A 25132-nucleotide genomic window follows, 5' to 3' on the forward strand; every position below is an offset into this window, starting at 1 on the left:
CCATCCCTTCTCTTTTCTCTTTCCCTGCCATTTCTCTTTCCCCTTCTCTTTCTTTTCCCCTTTTCCCTTCTTCTTTTCTTTCCCTTCCCTTTCTCTTTCTGTTTTTTCTCTTTCCCTACCCTTTCTCTTTTCCTTCTTTCTCTCTCTCCCCTCCCCTCCCCCAACTCTCTGGGGCCAAGCAGGCTAGTCAGTCCTCTTCCCCACACCAGTCCTTTTGATCTTCTAAGACGCTGATCTCCCCTGACTGCACACAGCCCCTTTGGTGACAGCATCTCCCCAGCTCTCAAGGGTCCTTAAATGCACAAGATAATTGAATGCGGCCTGCTGGGGCCAGAGAAGAGGGCCTATGGTGTGATGGTAACAATCTCCATGGGGATGGAGGGATGCAATGCCACACCCACAGGAGGGGGGTGGGGCCTGCTCAGTTCTCAGGCTGATGGGGGTTAGGGTGGGGAACCACGGACTCATTCCCACCCCACCACCAGCCCTAGCTGGCAGCAGCTGGTCCCTGGGAAGGGTGGGGGGAGACACAAGGACTGTCATGGCCAGAGACAAGTGGCCCCCTCCCCCCCATCTGAGCCCTCCTTGTTCCCTGGCCATCCTCTCCCCTCTTTCTTAGTGTTTTCTAGAAGGAAATTTTATTTAAAGGACAACAAAAACCTCCAGAGAGCCTTTTAGGAACACCCAAGAGTCCCAAAGTCACCTTCCCAAAGCCCTTTGGTGAGATAGGTACCCCCAAGCTGCTCCAGGGGACCAGGATGCCAGCACTATGATCACTCTACTGCTACCAGTGCCCTCCCCATCAGCTCCCTGAAGACTGGCTAGCCTCTATAAGTTGATTTCCCCCTATCCTCACACTCAGTCTGGGCTACTCTTGGGCATTAGTTGCCCTCTTGCCCATCACACAGTCACCCTGAGATCCTCAGGTGACCTGCTGCTCGGCCTCCCTGCCTCCATCCCATTTTCCACTCAGTTGCCAATGTGATCCCCTATGATTGCTGACTTGACCAAGATAGTGACATGACTCCAAGCTCTCTTTCTCCCCCTCAGCAATGGGGATGAGCTATATCATTGAGGCCAAAAGGATGTACCAAGAGAGATGGTGGTTGGGGTAAGGAGGCCAGGATCACAGCTGTGTCTTGGTCTCAACTTCAGTGCACTTTAGTTGAGTGAGAAGTAGCTTAATTTGCTATCCCCTTTGCCCCCTACAAATATGCTAATGGGGTATAGGAAGTGACATGGAGCCTGCTGAGTAGCATGTGTCTTTGCCTTTCCAGTCCCATTCTCTTGATAGTCTGAGAGTCCAACCAAAAACCCAACCAAACTAGTGGTTAGTGTCTCAGTTGTGTAGACACAGTCCATGCTTATCCCAAAGACTCTAGAGGACAGCAGGTGCACCTGGGTGGGTGAAGGAGGGACCTTTTGCCCATTTGGCAGCTCAAAGGATGCAGAGGCCGAATTTGGAGCATTAGATATCATCTGTTCTGAAGGGGAAAGCTGAGGCTCAGAGAGAGAAAGGAACTTGTCATACAGCCACAATGTTAATGACCCGAACTCGGGTTTCAGAACTTCCCAATCTATGTGCTTTAGCTTTGGGTCCCCTGTAGGAGCCCTAATGTCACATTTCCAACCTTTCCTGGAGCTAGAGGGGCACAGGATAGAAACGGCCCCTTCCTTGGGAGACAGACATGGGGTTCTATGGAGGATCACCCAGATAGGCTGCCACCTGGTGGCAAACACCAAAAAGTGCAGGAGATTGCCCCTGGTCCTGAAGGCCCTTTCTGGAACATCTGGGGCTGGAATGGACCAGAAAGACTCCATAATAGAGAGGAAGCCACATGACCAAGAACACAGAGGGAATAAGGGGAAGAGTTACGATTTGAACCCAGGTCTTCTGCCTCTCCTCCAGCTTTTCATCAAGCTGCTCACAAATGGTCCCCAATTCCAGGTCAGGCTTTGGAAGACTTGGCAGGGTCCATACCCCCGGGCCTCATCTGATCCTGAACTACATGGGTTGGCCAAAGACAAGTAGGGCAAGAGGTAGAATTATGTCCTAGAGGCAGTGGAAGGCAGGAAGCCTTCATCTAGCGAAGGTGGGAAGAATCACATGAAGCAGGGAGGCCAAGCTGAGGATGGCACAGCCTGAGGCCCATGTGTGACAGCCTCAGCCTGGGCTGGAGAATGTCAGGGATGGTGGTGCCTCAAACCTGAGGGCTGAGGAGGAGAATGTCTTGGGGGAATGGCAGTCATCTCTAGGAGAGATAAGGAAGAGCTTCCCAGCAGGCAGGGCTGCCTTGGGTGGGTCTAGAGATGTTCAGAGACTGACTACTTAGCCAACTTGTCCTTTTTTCATTTGTTGTCAAAGGCAAGTCAAGCAACTTGGTATAGTAACTGCAGTGCTTGATGGAAAACAAGAACAACCAAGTTCAAATCTGCCTTGGATACCTATTAGCTGTGACCTTGGACCTCAGGTCATTCCCCAAAACTTTTTTAAAAAGCCATGGCCAAGTTATGATCAACTGAGTTGGTGGGAATGCCTTCCCATACTGGGAGTCCTCCCCAATGCTGACAAAATTCTAGACCCATAGTCTGTTCTTGAGCTTGGATTACATGGCAGACACTATCAATTTTGTGGATTCAGGAAGTGGGGGTGGGCTGGAGGGACTCCCCAAGACTCAACTAACCCAGAAGCCTCTGTGTCACCAGGAGGGCCTGATCTAGGGGAGCCCCAGCCTCTGGTGGGGGTGGAGTGGGGGAGGGGAGGCAGTGCCCTGCCAAGCTGCGGCAGGGCAGGAAGCCACCTCCTGGAACAAGGCCCTGGGCCTCCTCCATGATTTCTGCCTCTGGAAATGAAGCTTCTGACAATGAAGTGCGTCGTTGGCCCAAAGCCTCATCATTAATAGGGGAATCAAAGCGCTCATAGCAATGCTCAAATGAGCAAATCAGCAAGGGAAGGTGAAATCCTTGGCCTAAATGCCAGGAAGGTCCCCAGTTCCTCTGGGGCTGCAGCCTCAGCAGTTCTGAGCTGGGGGCTACCGTACCACGAGGGGGGACTCCTGCACCCTAGGGTGGCTCACCCCCTGGCTGGCTGGACTTGAGCTCATTGTCCCCACACTCACCTTCTCAGTCCCCCTAGAGTAGGCTGCCATCGACGCATCACTCTCCCCAAGCTTTTAGGTGCAATGATGCTGTGTGGGAGTCCTGATCTGGATGCTACCCAAGCCATACCAGAGCATGCCTCTAGATGTCTGGGCCTCAGTGGAAGAGGAAAGTGATGCCCCAGTGTCCTTTACTGCCTGGAGAATGAGCATATCATCTGCAGAAGATTGAAAGCTCCCAGATCATTATTGCTTCCTTAGAAAACTTCCAAAGACACTACCAGGCTCCCAAGCCCCCCCACTCACAAAACTTTCCCCCTTTCTTCTACCTCAGTTTTGCTCTCTCCTGTCTTTTCAAAGAATCAGCAATCTGAAGCTGAAAGCATTCAGTAAGGGTCATTTCTTAGTCTAACGTCCTCAAATGACAGAGGAAGAAACTGAGGCACTTGCCCAAGGTCAATTAGGCAGGAAATTGCAAAGGCCAGATTTGAACTCTGTCTCCCTCTAGGCCCCTTCCATTCTATATATGCACTGGACAGGGCTGCCAAGGTTCCAATCCTTGCCCTCAAGGAGCTGTCAGTCTAGGCAGGGCTCTGGACCCATTCATAGATAGCAATTTATGAGGGATCAGATCAGGCCCAGCTGGGAAGGCTCTGAGAAGGCTTTGGGAAGGAAGGACTTGGCATTTGAACTGGCCTTTGAAGGATGGCAAGGAATCCATTAGGTAGATGGGACTCTGCCCTTACCTCAGCATTGTTCCCTCATTCTCCCCTTCCTTCTGCTGTCCCCCACAGCTCTGACCTTAACCCTTTCTTTTCTCTCTCTTCTTCCACTTTTCCATAATGTGTAGGCCGAACAGTAGCACAGGGCAAGCTATGTCCACAGGATGTAGCCCCAAGCTCAGCTGGGCTGGAGGGTAGAGTGTGGGGTAGATATTGTGAAGGGCCTTGAATGTCAATCCAATGACTTGGCAATAGGGAGCCCATGAAGAGTGCTGAGGGGGGGGGGTGCATCCCTTTTTCCAGGCTCAGCAAAAGGCCTCTTCCTTCGTGCTAAGCTCTTCCTGTGTTCTTGCCTTCCTCTCCTGCCATCTCCAAGACCCTGATTCCCCCACTTCTGTGTTTCTCTCCACTGGCTCCACGTTTAACCTTTCATCCTTTTTCTCTCTTGTCTTTCATTTCCAAACCTCTTAGGAAAGCCATCTACACCTGCTGCCCCAGTGTCTTCACCATCGATTCTATTTCCTGAGCTCCCCAATGAGGCCCCGCTGGCCCACTACTGAACATGTTCACCTGAAATCACTAATGTCCTGCTCATTTCCATTCATTTAGCTGGGCTGACAGTTCCCTCCACTCTGTCTCATCTCCCCTTCTCTCCTCTGACTCTTCTGGGACTTCCTCTCTCCCCATCACCCTGGACCTCTGCCCCCTCCACACCCATGCTCTCATTCCCAATCAAGTCTTTGACCACCAACCCCCACTCCTTTCCTCCCACTGGAGTCCTGGGGCTCCACCACTCTGCTGAAGCCCATCTAGATATCCCACCAGAACCTCAAACTCACTGTGCCCCAAACTGAACCGACTCATTCTGATTGTCCATTCTCCTGACTGTATCGCCATTCTAGGGATCCCCACAGAGTCTCACTGTCCTGCTGGTGTTGACATTTCCTAGGTGTGGGATCTGCAGCAAGTCACCTCACCATTGTAAACCTCAGTGTTCTCATCTGTAAGACAGGGAATACTGTGTTAACCTCCAAGCCCCAGACAAATGGAAGCCATGAAGTGGGGGTCTGGCTACAAGGTTGGACCTTTGAATGTATGCCTCGGTGAAGAAGGTAGTGAACTTGACTAGGACCCTCTCTGGGCCTCAGTTTGATGCTCTGTAAAATGAAGAGGTCAGACTAAGTGATCCTTAAGAACCCTTTATGATTTCCTATAGTCAATGCACCATTGGCATGTCAGTAATGTTTCCTTACAGAGGAGACTCTCCCAATTGCCCGTAAGTTCAAGAAGTATTATTACCCCTATTTGACAAATGAGGAAAGTGAAGCTCAGCTTAGTAAGTGGAAGGTCCAGGGTCACACAGCTGGAACTTGAACCCAGGACATTTCATCTGACTCCAGGGCCAAGCTTCACTCAACTTAGAAGGTGTTGACAGCCAGATGAGTGAAGAAGCACCTTCCCTACTCCCTCCTTTTCCTGCTCTCTCCCTTCTCTTCCTCTCTGGGCACCTTGAGAGGAGAGTGGGGTGGAGTGTGCATGGGAACTCTGAGGGTAGCCAGGCAGCTTGCAACCCCAGGCTCAGGCCATCACTGCAGCCTGGGGCCTGCCCAACAGAGAGGCAAGGGTGGGAGGGAGAGGGGAGGGGGAGCACTGCAGTCATTCTGAACTGTCAGCAAAGGCCTCTGGACAGGGAAGCTGCTCTGTCCCCTTCCATCACTCCCTCCTCTGGCTCAGAGGGCTGCCCCAGACAAGAGTATCCTGCCTAGAAGCAGGGGGAGGAACATATGGGAAAGGGGTCCAGTCCTAGCAATCTGTGCAATGAGTGTGAGGGCAAGAAGCAGGGTCCAAGTAGTCCCTGCAGGTCTGCCTCATTCCCCAAAATAAAAATGGCTGTGCCTGCAGAGGAATTCCTTTGTAGCTTTGCAAAATGCTAACTTCCCCTAAATTGGAATGGAACTTAGAACCCACAGAGGGAAAACGGAGACCCTAAGGGGGAAGTGACTTGCCCCAAGTGATGGGAGGCCATTTGGAGCCTTTCAACTTGCCCAGGCTTCCCGCCCCCTGCTTTGTAGCAATGGATTACAGTGAAAGGAGAGGGGGAGATGTGGGCTAGCTGGCACAAGCTCTCTTGGCCTTGGTTTCCTTATCCATAAAATGTATGTGGGTGATGAGTGTGTGTTGCTGTGGGTGGCCTTTTCTTATCCTCATCATTGTTGTTCTTACTACAGATGCAAAGAGAAGAGCATGAACACATGAACACACAGATTCCACAAATTGAATGGCCTGAGGGCAGCCCATTAGCTTGCTCCTAAGGCTACAAGCCCGCTGCTAGTTCTGGTCACCCACGGGGGCTCCTTGGAGCTTTCGGAGACCTGGGTCTGCTCCCTGTTCACCTCACTGCACTCCAAATTGGCAGTGGCTCCCAGTTACCTGTTCCATAATGTGCAGACTCACTCTCCAGTCTCACGTCTCCTACTGCCCCATATGCCAAACTGGACTCCTCTGCCCCTCCAAACAGACCTGAGTGGAAAAAGCTGCTTACACTCTTCCTACTTCCTGGGATAGCCTCCTTTGCCCTCTGTCCCCTTCCTTAATAGCCAGTGCCAATGTCTCCTCCAAGAAGATGGGTCCAATATGCCCTTGCCCTTCACTCCCACCACCATCCAAATGCCACATGGCATGTGTGTATCTTGAATCCCCATATAGTCCCAGTCAACTGTCTGTCTTGTCCCCTCAGCTCCGCTGCAGGGACCCACAAGTGTAAAGACCAGCTTTGGTGTTATCTAAACTTAGTGGGCAGCTAGGTTGACCCAGTAGATAAGAGCACTGGGTGTGAAATCAGGAAAATGAGAATTCGAATCCCGACTCAGACACTAACTGTGTGACCTGGGCAAGTCACTTTGCCCCACTTACCTGTTTCCTCATCTGTAAAATGAGCTGAAGGAAATGGCAAATTACTCGAAATGGGGTCATGAAGAGTAGGACATGATTAAATGAGAAACTTCCTAACTATACACAGCAAGCACCTGGTAAATGCATGAACTTGGATGAAAGCTACAAGTTTGGGAATCATTTTTCTCAAGAATTTCTAGAATACTTGTCCCAGGATAGGAAATGACCAGACTAAGCTGCTGTTTGATCAACCCAAGCCTCCAGCTTCTGGGATAAGAATTCACTATTTGACCTAAATTGCTGAGGAAAATGGGAAAACCTTATGGTATAAACTAGGCAGAGACCAGCATCTCACACCCTATAACAAAATCAGGTCGAAATGGGTACAGGATTGAGACATGAGGAGTGAGAACATAAGCCAATTAGGAGAGCAAGGAAATTGTTTACCTGTCATACATATGTAGAGGAGAAGATATTATGATCAAACAGAGATAGAGAACATCAGGAAATGCAAAATGCAAGATTATATTAAATTGAAAAGTTTTGCACAAACAAAACCAATATAACCGAGATTAGATGGAAATCAAAAAGCTGGGAAACAATTTTTACAGCCAGTGTTTCTGATAAAGGCTTCATTTCTCAAATGCAGAGAGAACTGAGTCAAATTTATAAGACTACAAGTCATTCCCCGATTGATAAATGGTCAAACAGACAGTTTTCACATGAAGAAATTAATTAAATCTTTACAACTAATGATTCTGACAAAGGACTCATTTCTAAAATATAAAGAGAACTGAGTCATATTTTTAAAACAAAAAGCCATTCCCCAATTGACAAATGGTCAAAGGATACGCAAAGGCAATTTACAGATGAGGAGATCAAAGCAATCCATAGCCATATGAAAAAATGCTCTAAATCATTAATTATTAGAGAAATGCAAATTAAAGCTTCTCTGAGGTACCACTTCACACCTCTCAGATTGGCCAGTATGACCAGGAAGGATAATGATCATTGTTGGAAGGGATGTGGGAAATCTGGGGCACTGTTACACTGTTGGTGGAACTGTGAACTCATCCAACCCTTCTGGAGAGCTATTTGGAACTATGCCCAAAGGGCAACAAAAATGTGCATACCCTTTGACCCAGCAATACCACTACTGGGTCTATACCCTGAAGAGATGATGAAAATGGGTAAAAACATTACTTGTACAAAAATATTTATAGCAGCCCTGTTTGTGGTGGCAAAGAATTAGAAATCAAGTAAATGTCCTTCAATTGGGGAATGGCTTAGCAAACTGTGGTATATGTACGTCATGGAACACTATTGTTCTATTAGAAACCAGGAGGGACAGGATTGCAGGGAAGCCTGGAGGGATTTGCATGAACTGATGCTGAGTGAGATGAGCAGAACCAGAAAAACACTGTACACCCTAACAGCAACATGGGAGTGATGTTCAACCTTGAAGGACTCGCTCATTCCATCAGTGCAACAATCGGGAACAATTTTGGGCTGTCTGCAAAGGAGAGTGCCATCTGTATCCAGCTAAGGAGCTGTGGGGTTTGAACAAAGTTCAAGGACTATTACCTTTAATTTAGAAAAAAACAGATATCTTATTGTCTGATCTTGTTACCTCTGAGAATTCTGTTCTCTTTAAGGATATGATTTCTCTCTCATCACATCCAGTTTGGACCAAGGCACAACATGGAAACAAAGTAAAGACTGACAGAGTGATTTTCTGTGGGGGTTGGGGTGGGGGGGAGGGAAGCAAGATTGGGGGGGAAATTGTAAAACTCAAATAATATCTTTAATAAAAATAAATTTAAAAAAGAAATTAATTAATATGATCTTTGGTCATATGTAAAATGCTCCGAGACACTATTCATTAGAGAAATGCAAATCCAAACTCTGAGACACTACGCACACCTATCAGGTTGGCTAATATGACAGAAAAAGAAAATGATCAGTGTTGGAGAAGATATGAAATAACTGGGGGGGGGGGCTGCTAGGTGGCGCAGTGAATAGAGCACCGGCCCTGGAGTCAGGAGTACCTGAGTTCAAATCTGACCTCAGACAATAATTGCCCAGCTGTGTGGCCTTGGGCAAGTCACTTAACCCTATTGCCTTGCAAAAACTAAAGAGAGAGAGAGAGAGAGAGAGAGAGAGAGAGAGAGAGAGAGAGAGAGAGAGAGAGAGAGAGAGATCTGGGGCACTAATGCATTGTGGGTGGAGCTGTGAACTGATCCAAATACTTTGGAGAGCAATTTGGAACTATGCCCTTTGGATATACCCTCTGATCTACCACTAGGTCTGTATTCCAAAGAGATTATAAAAAGGGGAAGACTCATATGTGCAAAAATATTTATAGCAGCTCTTTTTGTGGCAGCAAAGCACTGGAAATTGGGGGAAATGCTCATCAACTGAGGAATAGCTGAACACATTATGGTATTATGAATGTGATAGAGCACTATTGTTCTGGAAGAAACCCATAAGCAGGTAGACTTCAGAAAAGCCTGTGGGGGGGGTCAGGGGAGGGAAATGGGGAGTGGGGGGAGGGAAGTAAGATTAGGAAAAAATTGTAAAAGTCAATATAGATAAAATCTTTAAGTCAAAAGAAAAAAAGAAAAGCCTGGAAACACTCATATGAACTGATGCTGAGTGAAGAGAGCAGAACCAGGAGAACACTGGACACAGTAACAGCAACATTGAGATGATGGACTCGGATAAACTTGCTTTTCTCAGCAGTACAATGATCAGAGACAATTCTAAAAGACCTGAGATGGAAAATTCCATCCACAGCCAGAGAAAGAACTATGGAGTATGAATGTGGATCAAAACAGACTATTTTCACCTTAAAATTTTTGTTTTGTTCCTTTCTTATGGTTTCCCTTTTGCTCTGACTCTTTTTTCCCAGCATGACTAATATGGAATTATATGTAACATGATTATACCTATATAACCTCTATCAGATCATTTGCTATCCTAAGGTGGAGAGAGAGAAGGGCAGGAATGTTAAAAATAATCTTTACATATAATTGGAAGAATGAATTAATTCATTTTAAAAAATAAAATGCTCGGGGCAGCTAGGTGGTGCAGTGGATAGAACACCAACCCTGGAGTCAGGAGTACCTGGGTTCAAATCCGGCCTCAGACACTTAATAATTACCTAGCTGTGTGGCCTTGGGCAAGCCACTTAACCCCATTTGCCTTGCAAAAACCTAAAAAAAAAATAAAATGCTTGTCCTCTTCCCTCAGTCTCGAACTGGCCCTGCTGCAGACTGCACCAGAGGTCCTGATTCTAACCATCTGATTATCCTGGGGCTGAGGCCAGCTTCTGAAAAGGTCAAGGTTGCACCACTGGCTTTGGATATTAGTGGCCCAAATAACAACCCAATGATGCCCACAACATGGAAAATGGCAGGAAACTGGGGGTACAGTAAAAGGAGTGGACACAGAGGCAGAGACCAAGAGCCTTTTACAAAGTTGACCCAAGAGGACTTGTTGGGAAATGGTCCTTCTACTCACAATTGGCTGGAGACTCAAGCTTCTTTCTGGATAATCTCTTGACCTCAAGTCTCTTTGGATTTGTGGGGACAGGATCAGGCTCCAAGTGCATTGGGGACCCTTCCTGTCATAAGGCGGTCTAAGTCACAGGACTTGGGGAGGCTGCCCACCTGTGTGACCCTAGCCAAGTCACTCCACTTTCTGTGGGCAAACAATGAGGAAGAGGAGGCTAGATCTCCTTATCCAACTCAAATGGACCTTGTGCTCCAGACAAGATACAAGATGCCATGAAATCTGCCAGAGACACAAATGCTCAACAATGGAACTCATCCCCCCCCCCCCAAGACTGGCCCCAGGCTTAGAAGGGGATCCCGGAGGAGATCCTTAGGTCTTCCCCACCACCAAAAGAAACACAGGACCAGTTCATTCTTAGCACCTTTTAATGCAATGGGCCCTTCTCTTTGGGTCCAGGGATACAAGGTAAGGCTTGGGGGCTGGGCTATAGAAGCTTGCTCCCTATTGCTGTGAAGTGACCATTGATTGCAGGGTCTTCCTCCAGGGCTTCTCCTGGGGCCTCTCAGTGGCAGACCAGCTGAGTCTCTCTCACTGAGCACTCCTTACTCCCAGTCCTACCCCCATTTGAGCTCCCTTTGAGTAGAAGACCCCTTGCTGGGGTCTTCCTGAATGGACCTTCTCTCCCTCTGGGCTTAATGCACCTCCCTACCAACCTCTCCTCAGTCAACTGCCAATGAGTTATGTTTGAGAGTGAAGAAACTGGCCTGTCTGGGGCACCAAGGACAGCATTTGTCCTGCCCCTGGCCCACTGGGGAGTCATAGGGGGCAGGGCATGGGGTTTGACCTCTTACCCTACACCAACTCTGGGGTTCCACCCACAAGAGGGACCAGCTCAGCACTTACTATTTCTCTTAAAAGTTCTCCATTCATCCCCAAGGTTCATTTAAAAAACCAGATGCCTGTTTCCACTTTTTCTTAAGTAATGCCCTGGTCTTTCCTTGGCAAACCTGCTGCCCTGGCCCTTGTTATCACATAGAAGGCCTGGAGGCTAGGAAAGAACATGGGCTTGGGTACGTGGCCCAGCAGAGGGAGGCTCATCCCTGGGTCCTTTGTTTTAGTGATGCAGAGTCCCAGGGTAGGATGGGAGCTGCCCAGCTCATCTTAGGAGGGGTTAGTTGGCTGAATTTCAAAGATAGTAAAGTGGAAGGCAGCACTTGTAAAAAGGGCAGCAGTCCCACCTTAACTAGTTCCTTCACTCCCAAACCAGCTGTCCCTGGGTCTTCAAACAACTAACTCATGACTGGCCTCCAGCTTCTGATGGCTGACAGATTAGGGCCAATCAGCTGCCTTCGAAATCTCCAGGGCAGGGCCCCACCTGTGTCCACTCTACTCTCTCCACATCAGGATCCACAAGATCCCAGCCTCTGCCTGACACCACCCCGGAGAAGATACCCCCAGGCCAGAACCACCCCCCTCCATCCTGGTAATAGCAAAGGGCTATCTTGGAAGGAGGTCCTTACTAGTCTAAGTAGTCAGAGGACAAGCTGAGCACATCTTCTTCCAGTCACAGTCTAGAGATCCAGGCTCCCCTGCTCAGGTCAAGAGCAAAGAGGGCCTACAAAAAGAGGAGCCCCTCCATGCTATCACTAGCCCAGACTGGTACTTGTCTAGGGCTGTCCCATAGGCAGGTCTTGCTGGACCAGAAGGTGCCCAAATGAGACTGGAGACAGAACCACTTCTAAGCAGACAGGGCCAGGTGTCTCTGTTTCCCTCATGGGGTTTTGGAAAGGTATGTTCTAGTGGGGGGAAGGTGCTGGCCAGCACATCAACTACAATGAGGGAGAAAAGACAGCTTGCCCAATTGGGGTCCCAGAAATGTGGGTGTGAGTGTTTGCCAGCTAAGGAAAAAAAATCATCCTAAAATGTGAAGACCCATCTTGCAGAAGGCTTCTTGGGTCAAGGCCATGATGTGGGAAATGGCAGAGCCATTGGGAAGCACCTGGGGCCTCAGGAACAGGCATCAAGCCTTCTCTTGGGGCAAGCTTAGACTCTCTCTTCAAATGACCACTTCATTAGGGTTTGGGAGCATAAATAAATAAAATGGAAAGAACAACACTAATCTATGACAAATGAACAATGAACCCTTCTTTCCCGACTGCAATCCCAAAGGAGGAGGTAGCTTGGTCTTCAGCAGACCCAGCAACCAACAACCCTCAAGGGTAGGCCTGCCCTGCTGCTTCTTCACCAAGGCAGACTGCTGGAGGGGGTATGGAAGGTGGAGGGCAAAGGACAGAAAGTCTACCATCCACGCTCATGCTATGCCATGAAAAGGAGTCCTCCAGCAAGGGTCGCCATTGGCTGAGGGAAGGGAGTGTTCTGTGTGTAGGCACCAGTGGTGGTTCTTGATAACTAAGCCTGGAGCTTTCTAGCAAGGTTTAGGGGAAAGCTACCCTTGAGTTGGCTTCTTCAGATAAATAACAAGTCACCCCTCTGTCTCGGAGTTTCTCCAGAGTTGCCAGGTGGGCTGACTACCCTCTAAGCAGGGAGGAATGTGGGCAGGCTTGGGCCAGAGGAGGCCACAGGCCCAGGCAAGTCACCTTGGCAAGGCTCTATGAGTGGGTTCTGGGGCTGGGGAGGGCGGGGGGATCTCTTTGGGTTCTTAGCAACAGAAGGCACTTCTTGGGGCTGGGGTACAAGGTGAGTATCTGGAGGGAGGGATAGTGGCAGGGCTAGGGTCAACTCTCTGGCTGGTTCTGGGCCTGCCTCACCCCATCTCTCACTTGGAGCCTCAGAAATCTTGGGGGCCCAGCAGGAGGCTCTCCCGCAGACACTTGAGCTGCTCTTCCCCAAGCTTTATCTTCTCCTCCAGCTCTCGCTGCTCCATGATAAGGGCTGACTTCATCTTCACGAAGTGCTGGTAGTCTTGGAGCTGCTCCTGAAGCAGGTAGCGGGACACGGTGCCATACACAGCTTTTTCCCGCCGGTCCACATGCTCTTTCAGCTCCTTGGCATCTTCCAGCTGCTCTGTCAGCTGGCGCTTCTTCTCCATCAGTGCAAGCTGTGGGAAAGGGAAGTGGTCAGGGGGCATTGGGATTAAAGGTTATGCTCCTGCAAGAAGGAGTTGGGTCACTCTCCCCTCTCTTCCCACAGGTCATGTCCTAATTGCCAACCACTCTATTTCTTTCTCGTTTCAAAACAGAGGATATTAACCAGAGCTGAAGAATGCCAGCAGTTGGAGACAAGAAGACTTAAAAGGGACCATGGCAGGACAGAAACTGAGTTAGGAGGCACCACGGAGATCCACAGAGGGAAAGGGCATGGTTACCGACTCACAGTCACATGGCAGAGGAAAGGACCAGCCTGACTGATTGGCCTCCGAAGGCCAAAGCCAGAGCAATGGCAGAAGGAGGTGGGACAGAGGAGAGTGTTACATGAGAGTGGGCCTAACCCTGAGGATGAGAGAACTCCTGGCCTGTCACAATGGACAGAATGGGCATCCTGGCTCGCAGGGTGTTCAAGGAGAAACTGGATGCTAACTTGTCAGGGCCACTGGAGGGGGCTTCATCATCAGGTCCAGTTGAGTCAGATGTACCCTCTGCCCCCCCTAGATGAGGCTTCCCCACTTTCAGGACAGACCTTAACCTAGGACAATCTGGAGACTGTTTGGGTGGCACCAGCAGCTCCCAGACCTACTTGGACTCAGAAGTGGCTAAGCCTCCCCAGGTGTGCTGCCCAAGGAGCGAGGCCCCTGGGTCTACTGCAGCCTGCAACACTACCTCCCACTTGTCGCTTACCTTCTCCTGAGTGGATTCAGGGTCCAAGCTGTTGAGGGCATTCTCTACCCTGGCCAACCTCCCAGAAAGGGACAGTAGCAGGTTGACCACCTTGTCCAGGTCACCGATAAACAACCGAAACTTGTCAAACTCATTGGCCTTGCAGACAGCTTTCAGCATGGCCTCAACCTCTTCCCCCAGGGCCATGTTGGCACTGATGTCCTCCATCAGCCCCCGCTGGGCCTCCTGTAACACGGACAGCTTCTTGCTGATGCTGGCGATGAGTTGAAGCTAGCAGAAGGGAGGGTCAAAAAAGAGTAGTGGGGTCAGCATGCTGCAAAAAGCTGAAAACTGGCTGGAAAGCTGCGCCTGTGCAGCCCAGAACTAGGGGTGATAGCTGCCTCCTGCTCTCTGGAGGGCAGCATCAGGAAGGAGCAGCAATGGCGGGAAGTGATCAAGAGAAAATAAGAACAGCCGGGAAGGCTGGGGTCCCACTTGCTGGAGGGCTCTGGATATAAGGAATAGAGGGCTTCTGTTGTGCACAGATGGGACTTGGGTCCGGAGTGGCCAATGACTACATTCTTCCCAGGTGGAATACCCTGCCTCAGGAGGTAATGAGGCCCCCTTCACTGAAGGTATGCAAACCCAAACTTCTGGCCAACATCAGTCAGAGGAACCAAGACCTCCATAGACCAGAAGCTGGAAGGATCTTCAGGGCTCAACTATTCCAACTTCCTCATTTGACAGAGGAGAAAACTGAGGCATGGATTAGGAAAAGAACTTGCTCAAGGGACTGAACAGCAGAGCTTGGATTTGAACCCCAGTTCTTCAGACAGTGTGGAAAGAGAGAGACCAGGACTGCCCCGGGCCAAGGTCCATGATTGGACGTGGCTTGAGAGAAAGATCCCCGACAAAGGTTTCCCAGAGGCCTCCAGGGCTGGCCCAGCTTTCTTGTCATCCTGACTCTAATGTTGTGTTGGGGAAGGGGGGGGGGAGTCAAAGGCTGGGAATGCCATTACAAGGAGGCTCTAGCACACAGGGGTACCTCTAGGTTGTCCCATCTTTCTGACAGGCTTCCTGGACCCCCCGCTCTCCATGATAGTCACATCTGTGGCTCTGGGTTTTGTTATCTCCCATCCTCTTTTTCCTCCTTTATTAAATTTGCTCCTGCAGAGCTCAGGGCCTGAGTATGCTAGGGGCAGACAGAGCCAGCCCAAGTCTGCCAGCAGCTCCAGGAAAGCCGCGAGGAGGCGCCAGGCCCAGAGGTCGCAGCTGCTGGCCGACTCTTTTTGGAGCTGGGGGCAGGGGCCCCCCCAGCTCACACATGGCCCCATACTCTGCCTCCAAGAGGACTGGGGGCCCAGGTACAATTTCCGGGAGGTTTGGATAGCAAGAGACAGCAGAGTAGCCTGGCAATGTTGCCATGGCAACACTATTTGCTTATGAAATCGTATGGACAGAGGGCAAAGGGATTCCAGGAATCTGATTAGAGGGAAATGGGGGGGGGGGCTGTGGTGCTGCTTCTGTCCTCCTGTGTACCTGTTCTAAAGACCCCCAATCAGGCTGACAAACTTGCCTGATGCCTCTACTGTTCAAACGAGGCTTGGGCAGCAGGTCAGGAGGGAGGGGGCTCATAAAGAGCCCTGGGCCCAGAGGCAAAGTACAAGAGACCCGTTCTGGGCAGGGAATGGAAAGGCCAGAAGGTTCACCTAGATGCCACTATCCAGAATGGTGCAAGGAGGGTCAAAGCCAGGCAATGCATAGCTGGCAGGATCTAGCTTTGGTGGCACTGGAGGGGCAGAGCTTTATGACCTGGTCTGGGATGCCCAGAGGATGCTGCCCCTTCCTAACCCCTCCCCCTTACCTTCTTTTGAGCCAGTTCATGGTCCACTTCAGTCTCTCCCAGGGAATCCTTGGCCAACTGGGACAGCTCCTTCATCTTGTTCAACAATTCCGCCTTGCCAGCTGAGGTGTTGTAGTAAGCAGAGTAGGAAGTGGGGCTGGTAGGGCTGGTGGGACTGGTTGGGTTGCTAAAACTCCCAGGTGGTGGTGGTGGTGGGGAGATGGGTTGGAATTCCTGCCTGGGGATGCAGAGAACCAAAGCTAGGCTGGAGGGAGCCATCGAGGCAAAGGGAAGCCAGGCTACACCAACCACCACACTGTACTGGATGCATGGTAAGAAGTAATTGAGAAGCTAAATGCTCAGAGGAAATAAATCATAAAAGATGGCAGTAAGTTCCAGGAGGTATCCCTGGGCCAGGGGATAATTTGGGGGATAGAACCCTTGAGCCTTCCAAGAAAACACAAGAAGAAGACTCATGAAAGGTTTCCAAGATGAGCCTTTGTCTACTTTGTCTATGGGAAAACCCAACAAGCTTCCACCAGAACAAGTCTCCAGCACCCCAGGGATGCCCCTGCCCTGCCCTTGTCCCTGAAGGCAGCAGCTCCCTGAGGGCTTCCCAAAGCTACCAGCTTAAAACAGGCCCTCCCTGCTCCCAGTTTCTCTCTTCCATATGCCACTCTTTTCCCAACTGGCAGTGATCTACCAAAAGTCCGCCTCCCAGTGACCTCGAAGAGAAAATGGCAACTCCTGGGTCCTTGATAATATGCAAACAACTCCCCTTTACACATTCCACATGTTACAATCACTATTGCCGAAAGGTAGCATTCCACCATCTCTAAACACTGTGCCTGTCCAGAAGGCTTTCCCATCAGTTCACATGCTACCACCTATAAGGGGTCCTCCTTCTCCTCATTCCCTAACTGCCTTCCTGATCACACACATACATACATACACACACACACACACACACACACACACACACACACACGCCCACAACCTCCTCCCACGTGTCCCCCCCACCAGTTGAAAGTTAAGTTCTTTGAGGGGAAATACAAGTTTCCATTTTGTCTCTTTGTCCCTAATGTCTCCATAGAGTAGGCATCTTAATATATGCTGCTGGGTTAGGTTGGGTTGGGGAAAAATCTGAAGGCCCAGGAGGCCCAGAAACCAATCAGTGAGTTATTCCCATCATCATCCAGCTCTCCCTCAAGCCTGCCTGCTTAGAACAAAGGTCCTACCTTTCCTTGGCTACCTCTTGTCTTCTTCTGACCAAATGCCAATCCTGGTGGATGTGTTTTTTCCAAGGCAGATCGTTTGTGAAGAGGTCTCCCATGACCTCTGCAACAGTCATCCTGTTGGAGGCTGAGTTCAGAATGCCGGCCAGTGACCGATCCCTGTCTGCCACATCTCTCATCAGCTCCTCCGAGTTCATGTGGGCTGAGGTTGACCTCCGGGTGGAAACTAAGTGGCAAGTCTCAACCTCTGTGATGTCTTGAACAGGTCCAGATTCCTCTGTGGCTGCAGAATAAAGTTGGGAGGTGAATGCTTGTCCCCTATATCTCCCAGCCTCCCCAATCACCAATGACTCACCAAGGCCAGCAGGGCTGAGCCGTTGCTGTTCTGGGCTCCAGTTAACTAGGCAGTACTGTTCCTCAGCAGGTGAACGGCCCTGACTCCAGTTATCTTTGGCTTTGGACTGGTCTTCTACCAATGTTTCAGATCTTTGGAGGTGGGGAGAGAAAAGGAAGAGATCACTTACTAGCTGTGTGACCTTGGATAAGTCACTTCACCCTGACTGCCTTGCACCCAGGACCCTCTCTAGTCATCCTGAATCACATCTGGCCCCTGGCCCCAGATGGCTCTGGAGGAGAAAGAGAGGCTGGTGACTTAGCACATCTCCTGACTCCAATCCAATTCAATGTGCTTGTTGTGGCATCACCTCCCTGATGATGTGGTCTTCTATGAGAATGAAGGACAGATATTACTTAGCCTACCGGATAGCAAAGCTAGAGGGGGTAGTAGGTAAGAAGTAGAAAAGAACTTCAAATGTGAGAACAGGCAAGGACCTTAGAAAATCCAATGTCAGAACTGGAAGGGACCTTAGAATACTGGAGGCCAGAACTGGAAGAGACTGTAACACATAGAAGGTTCAACTGGCAAGAACTTTGGAACATCTAGAGCCCTTTGGAAGGGACTTTAGAACAAAGAATGTCAGAACTGGGAGAGCCTTTGCAACACTGGGAAGGACTTTGGAACAGGAAATTTCAAAATTCAAAGGGACCTAAAAATATACACTGTCAGAAGTAGAAAAGACCTAGAATTTAGACCAAAGAAATGACCTTAGAACACAAAATCTTAGCACTAGAAAGGAATCTGGGATGTCTAGAACTAAAAGGGCCTTTGGAGCACAAAACGTCAGAACTGGAAAGGACTGTAGAACCTGGACAGCAGATCTGGAAGAGATCTTAGAATGTTGGAACTAGAAGAGACTTTACAACATAAAATGTCAAAGCTAGAAGAGACCTTAGAACATGGAACATCAGAGTTAGAAGTTTTAGAACACAGAATTCTGAACTGGAAAGTTCCTTAGAATATGACCAGAGAACATCAGAGCTGGAAGGAACCTCAGAAGAGGGAATGTCAGAATTGGAAGGGGTCTCGTAATATAATGCAAATTCCTGGGCCCAGAAAGGGAAAGGCCTCTTCAGCTCTTGTGGGCCATGAAGCAGGAAAAGGACCTTGTGGGGAAATGGGTAGGGGTGGGGGTGGGGGAGAGAATGCCAGCGATTCATAAAGACATTTACTCCCCAAGATGCTGGATAAAGGTTCCATGGAGGACTGGGCAGGCAAAAGAGAAGTAGACTGGGTACCCAGAGGCCTGAGCCTCAAAGCTTGGGCAACAGGCAAGTCTCTTCCCCTCTCAGCCTCTTCTAGAAAATGAGGGAGGAGAGTAAGAAGATCTCTTTAGTCCTTTCCAGCTTAGATAGTCTAGAGTTTTAAGTTCCTTCCCTCCTAGACTTGCTTCAGTTGCCTTCTCTGTAAACTCAGGGACTTAGGAATGGACATGACCAAGTTCTGGCCATGACTCCCTTCCAGGGCTCTTACTGTTGTCCTCTCTGGCTGCCACTGGACTCTGTACAAGAGAAATATTCTTCCCTTCTGGCTCCCAGTCATGTGCTGTTGTGTACAGAGCTAGGGAAGGGGCTTCTAGTGACCCCTGATCCTTCAGTTCAGGTTAAGAGCCTGAGGAGGGAAGAGAAAGGCCGCCCTCTGGAGGTGGGCAAAGACCTAGCCGCCAGGACCTGGGGCCAGTGTCAGAGATGCATCCTACTTCAAACATGTGCCCTAGGGGAGGTTGAGCCACTTGTTCAGGGCCAGAGGGATTATGAGGACCTCATCCCCATCCCAAGCTGCTGAAAACAAACAGGAGAAATGCAGGCTAAGAGTATCCAAGAGGGGATAGCTAGGTGGCGCAGTGGATAAAGCACCGGCTCTGGAGTCAGGAGTACCTGGGTTCAAATCCGGTCTCAGACACTTAATAATTTCCTAGCTGTATGGCCTTGGTCAAGCCACTTAACCCCATTCCCTTGCAAAAACCTTAAAAAAAGAGAGTATCCAAGATCCCAATTTACAGTAAGAACAGGAAAAGAAGAAAGGGAGCTGCATAGTCTATTAGTGGAGGCCATGACCTCTAGAGAGAGGGGAGGTGGTATGGGGTCAGCTGGGAGTGGCAAGATGGGGTTCAGGGAAAAAAATGGAATCCAACCATGGGGGTAGTGTTGGGCTTTTCCCAACAAATTGGGCTGATCAATTTCCTAGGAACCATTTGATTGTCAATAAAAGGTCTTAAAATCTGAATTGAAGCAATGGACTTGGCAGGGGACACCTGGTTTAGTGGCAAGTGGCCTCAGGTCAGTTCCCTGCTTGACCAATTACTGCCCGTGTGAACCCGGACCAGTCCCTCTCTCAGACCCTTGGGCGTACAGCAGGCCAAAACTTCTCTAGAGCATCAATAGGCATGCCAAGGCCATGAGAGCGCCCCAGAATGAACCAAAGAGTATTGGCAATGGACCCTAGGTCAACAAGCTAGGGGCCTACCTGGGGTTTAGTAGGGTGGGCAGAGGCCTTGCAAAGATGAATGAAGAGGGAGAAGAGAGGAGACAGGGAACTGGAGTGCACAGCAGTCAAGCTGTTCAAAGTAAGACAAGATGAGCAGGCTAAGAGACTGGGAGAAGCCTTGGGGTACAGCCTTTTCCATCCCTTTCCAGAAAGAGTCTATGTGTCCAGCTAATTTTGGACATCTTTACTGCCTGTGCATGAGAAGAAGAGAAGAGGCACACGGTCTGATAAGAGTAAGCAAAGAGAGGCCAAGGGTCAGCCAAGCTAGGCTAGGTGGGGAGAAAGTCACCCAGTTCAAGATCCAGGGTCAGCCTAGGGCAGTCTATAAGCAGAGACACTGCTCTCTGTGGAATGGGGGTGGCAGCCCATGGGCCCCTGGACCTTATGGAAAGACTTGCCTGGCTGAGATGGCAGGGTCTGGCTTGAGGTTCAACTGCTCTGGCATTCTCCACACTCCACCAGGTTGGTAGTACTGAGGGCCAGGCTGCTCTGGCCCAGGACTGTCATCTGTAGGGTGAGCCATTGGAGGCAAGGCAGATTGTGGAGGAAAGTCTCTGGGCAGTGGCTCTGGAGGGAGGCTCTGGGATCTTTTCCTCACCATCTCCACCTGGCTCCCCTGGGGACGAGGCTGTTCCAAGGCTGTGTCAGACCGCCGACCACCTGAGGTCTCTAAGTTAGCATACTGGGAGTGCTGAGATAGCCGGTGGCCCCTATACTTGGCCCAGTTGGGAGGTGGGGGCCGTGGAGGAGGTGGGGCCTTCTTTCTTGCACCCAAAGGATCTGGCCGGGTCTCATCCACTTTGGCCAAGAGCTCTCTTCTCTCTCTAGCCCGTGTGCCCGGGGGTTCCAAGTTGATGTGACTCTCTGAGAAGGCCCGACCCCGAAGTGTACGGGGCAATGGTGGCACCAGGCTGCCCTGCTCATAGACAGCACTGCCCATCAGAGTCCCCACCGAGCGATCGTGGTCACACAAGAGGTCAAGGAAGGAGGCTGCTCGGTAGCATGCTGACCACTCGTGCTCCGGGTTCTCGAAGCAAGAACGTGGGCAGCCAACCTTATAATGAAGCCGCTCTCTGAAAAAGAAGAGAGGTCAGTTGGCTCATTGGCTCATTGGCTCCTATGTTGCCAGAAACAGCTGCCCACAGAGAAGTAGAGCAGGGAGGGACCTCCCCAGTCACCCAGCAAGGTTAACGTTTGTCCAACAACAATGTGCTGTCCCCTCTTTTGGGTGTTGGCCACCCACACACAGGGGTACAAATGTGGCGAGAGGCAGACCATATGTCTCTATGTGTACCTTCATGTACATATGTGATAGTGGGATACAGGGAGATTTGGAGTCAAAGGACCTGGGTTCAGATCCTAACCCTACCCACTCACTGGCAGGGTGATTGTGGGAAATAAGGACAATAGCTGCCTTTCCATGGTGCATTAAGGTTTGCAAAGCCCTTTATAAATATGAGCTCATTTGATTCTCACAGCAACTCTGGGAGTGAAATATAATCATTATGCCCATTTTACAAGTAAGGAAAGTGAGGCAGTGACTAGAGCTGGTTTTGAACTTAGTAGGGTAGACCACTGGAGAGAGACTCCCTGAAGTCACCCTAATTCTCAGGGTTTTAACTGACTTCTAGAGGTCCTTCCTTGACTTGCCAGATTCCTTGAGGCTAAGCCAGATGCTGAACCAGATGCTGAGCCCATTTATGCTTTCAAAGGTTAGCATCTTATCAGTTTCTAAAGCGCTTGGTGGCTTGCTTTTTGATCTTCACTTGTGGGCTAAGCATCGCCCAGTGGCAGGAAATTCCGGTGGTTCAATGAATTCATCAACCAGAATAGCCATTCAATAATCACCATGGAGACCAAAGCTATTTTTTTAATCAAAATAGGAGACACATTGTTAGCCAAGCTCTGTGGGAGAGGACCAATGCTCACACTTTCCCCCTTCCTCTGCACCACCCCCCAAAGCTGCCCCACCCTCGAACCCAGTCAGCTCTCAAAGCCCAGAGGAAGCCTGGGCCAAGACAGCAAACTGAACTGGTTGGCATCTTCTTGCCCGCCAATGGTTCCCTAAGCAATGAGGCTATGCCCCAAGTCCAGTCACCACCATGGCCACCTGCAAGGGTTGGGTCATTGCCTCACAAGGGAGCTAATTCTTTTTGCAGAGCTCTGGAATCACAAAACAACTCTGCCCAAATTGGCCTCCTAGTCCATACCCCTTCTCTCCTCCATTGTTCCTTGGACTACCCAATGGGGGGCACCAGCTCTCTTCTACATGCCAACTTTCCAAATGCTTGGTGACAATGATGATGCTCACTCCTAGCTCCAGGCTGTTCCTCCTCCCTTGGACCCACTTGAGGATGCTAATGGTCTTCCTTCTATCTAGTAATCAGGTTTGACCACAAGCTCCCAAAATGGGGTCTGAGGTTTCATTGGGCACAGATCTGTAGGCCTATCATCTCTCAGATTTCAGGTTTACTCATTTGGGCACCCACATCCCACAAGTAGCACCCCAGGGAGCTCTCAGTAAGTTTGAGCTTCCAAACTGTCCCACCCCCCAGACACTACCAGCCTGCACTTGGAAAGCAAGTCTTTCCATTCATTCTCATTAGTTTTCACCTGAATAGATTTGGCTGTTCTCACCAGCCATCTGCAAACCTGCTCTCCCAAGGGACCTCCAAACCCCCACTATCAGAATAAGGCCTTCTCCAAGAATATGACCACCTGACCCTGTCTCACAATCTAAGTCATCATGGATAACAGTTACAAAGAGTCCACAAGTTGTCTCATTTGGTCCCTCCCAATACCCTTGGGAAGCATAAAATTATAAAATTGTCTTTATTTGTAAAGAGAGGAAAACTGAAATAGAGGTTCAAGTGACTTGCCTAGGATCACAAAGTTAGGAAGTCTCAGGTCTTCCTGATGGCAAGTCTCTAAAGAACCTTCTGGCAGAGCCCCTTTCTGCCAAGAACCTCACCTCCACTAGACTAGAAGCTAGTGAATGAAGCCTGTCTTCCTTTCTCCAGTACTCACATACACAAAGCAAGTGATGGCTGAACTGAGGCCCAATGAATTCTGGAAAGCTCCTGGCCCTCCCCACAGCTGCCCAGGCATGGTTGTGTTCATGGTTCAGTCCAACTACCTCCTGTAGAATCCAAGTACGGGCACCAAGACATCCACCTCTGTTTCTCCAAAGCTCAAGGGCAGGGAGGCTTAGTAGGGGGTACTCTGCAGCCAGGGTCTCCATCCAACTTTCATATTGCCACTTCCCAGAATGCCCTGTTGTCAAATAGACCATTCTGAAGTCTGAGCCATGGCCTACCTCAGGCATCAGCATCCTCTTTGCTCTCCTAGGTCCTTCACGGTCATCTGACCTATAGACCCTGGTCCATGGGGATGAGCAAGGGAAAAGGAGCAAGCACCTTACAAATGATGGCTGTTAAGGGTCACACTTTCTACCACGAGTCCTTTCAGAAGACGAAGCCCTTCTGCCCAAAGATGAGTTTCCAGCCTCCAGCTCTTATGGCTGACCCAAGAAGAGGCCTGAAAGGAAGCAACAGAAGTGGGAGCTGCCCCAGAGCAAATTGGAGCTGCTTCTCCATCTTGGGAGGTTACTAATCTTCTCATTTGACAGATGTGCCACTTAGAGAGGACAAAGGCCTTGCACCCAGCTAGGAAGTGGCAATGACTTAATACCAAGAGACCAGACCCCAAAACCTTCTTCTTGGGGTCAAACCTTGACTCTGGCATGGGTTATATCTCTTTGCCCTCCCTGGCCCTGTTTATGCCCCTACAAAGTAAGGGAGTTGCTGGAGATGATCCCTTCCAACTCCCCGATAATGAACTGGTGACTTAAAGTTACTAAGGGCAGCCAGTTGATCGCTCATCATCATCTCCCATTCTATGAATTCCTTCCTGCCAAACCTAGAATCAAGAGATCTTAGGAAGGGACCCAGGTTGCTCTTCCCCTTGTGTCCCTGATGAGTCTCCCCAGGGTCTGCTGGAAAGCTGTGGCCTACATGAGAGCAAGTGCATGTCACCAATCCCAAAAAGTGCTCTGGGATCTATGCGTCCTTGGCCTTGCCTTAGGCTCAGCAGCAACTTTATTAATGATTCTTTATTAACGACCTGTGGACGCCATGTCCAGGAAGGAGTGCTAGCTTCCTAGATGGCCAGAACAAGGTTCCCCCAATATCCTAATGGCCCAGAACAATGAACAGAAATGAAGAAACTGAAAGATATGGAACAGCCATAAACATTCAGTCCTCCACTCAGGTCCAGGCTAGGAGAGATGAGGACAGCAAACAGCTCCTGTGAAAAGGAGTTGGGGATTTTGACAGTTGGCAAATCAATGGCAAAATCATGGAGGGAGAAGCCAAGAACATTACGTCAGTGCCACAATGGGTCTGTGATCTCATTGAGGGAAACAACTTCCTCTGCTAGGACAGGTCACAGCTGTTCTAAGCCTGGGCACCTCCCTAGATCCTCCACGGAGGCATCCCCCAACCATCTGCCAACCTTCCTTCCACCACTGGGAGTTCCTTCTTTAGGGTTCCCCTCCCTGATGTTTTAGGTCTCTCCTTACTCCAGAAGAAGCTAGGAAGGTGTGTTTTACCATCATCCTGAGGGCAGGCATACACCCCTCAGGCAATAAATTCAGAATGAGGGAGATCTCAGTCTGCATATGGACTGTGACTGGGGGATCCAGCTTACTTCTGGGCCCAAGGAGAAGTGCCCAGGGGAGGGTTCCCATCAGCATCAAGAGTTGGGGCCTATGTTCTAGGGCTGCTCAAAAGAACTAGGAATATTAAAGAGAGTTACTGAGCTGCAGAATCTGGCTGTTTGCCGCCCCCCCCCAGAGGTCAGGGACCCAGTCCTTTTGTCTTGGCAGGCTGGGCCTCTTGCCCAGGACCATAGAAGTGACTAAATCAATCCTGTCCAAAAGGGGAGGAAGCACACCATCTTTTCCTCCTAGACAGAAGTGCAGGGAGCCCCTCCTAGGAAAGTACATACTCCTCCACTCCAAAGCATCAGAGGCTATCATACAGAGCTGGCTAAGTCCTTATCAATTATTCATGCCAAAGACATTCATTAAGCTCCCACTGTATACCAGACCCCATGCTAGACCAAGACATTGAAGTCTTGTGGCCTCAATGACACAACCAGAGGTAAGCA

At 49.8% G+C, this 25132-nt stretch overlaps 1 protein-coding gene across 2 annotated transcripts in view; it reads right to left on the reverse strand.

Annotated features, from left to right (window-relative positions):
- Positions 1–10639: 10639 nt before the first annotated feature.
- SHROOM4 (shroom family member 4) overlaps positions 10640–25132 on the reverse strand; it is a 133440-nt gene continuing 118947 nt past the window's right edge. For both annotated transcript variants that reach the window (XM_074208275.1, XM_074208274.1), the window contains 6 exons: positions 20362–21036; positions 17435–17565; positions 17083–17362; positions 15866–16082; positions 14023–14292; positions 10640–13286 (listed from right to left, as the gene is read on the reverse strand). In XM_074208275.1, the coding sequence (XP_074064376.1) occupies positions 13017–13286; positions 14023–14292; positions 15866–16082; positions 17083–17362; positions 17435–17565; positions 20362–21036 (1843 nt within the window). In that variant the 3' untranslated portion in view covers positions 10640–13016. The remainder of the gene's footprint in view (positions 13287–14022; positions 14293–15865; positions 16083–17082; positions 17363–17434; positions 17566–20361; positions 21037–25132) is intronic.

This window comes from Macrotis lagotis, chromosome X, assembly GCF_037893015.1.
Source record: "Macrotis lagotis isolate mMagLag1 chromosome X, bilby.v1.9.chrom.fasta, whole genome shotgun sequence".
In the NCBI taxonomy this organism is placed as follows: domain Eukaryota; kingdom Metazoa; phylum Chordata; class Mammalia; order Peramelemorphia; family Peramelidae; genus Macrotis; species Macrotis lagotis.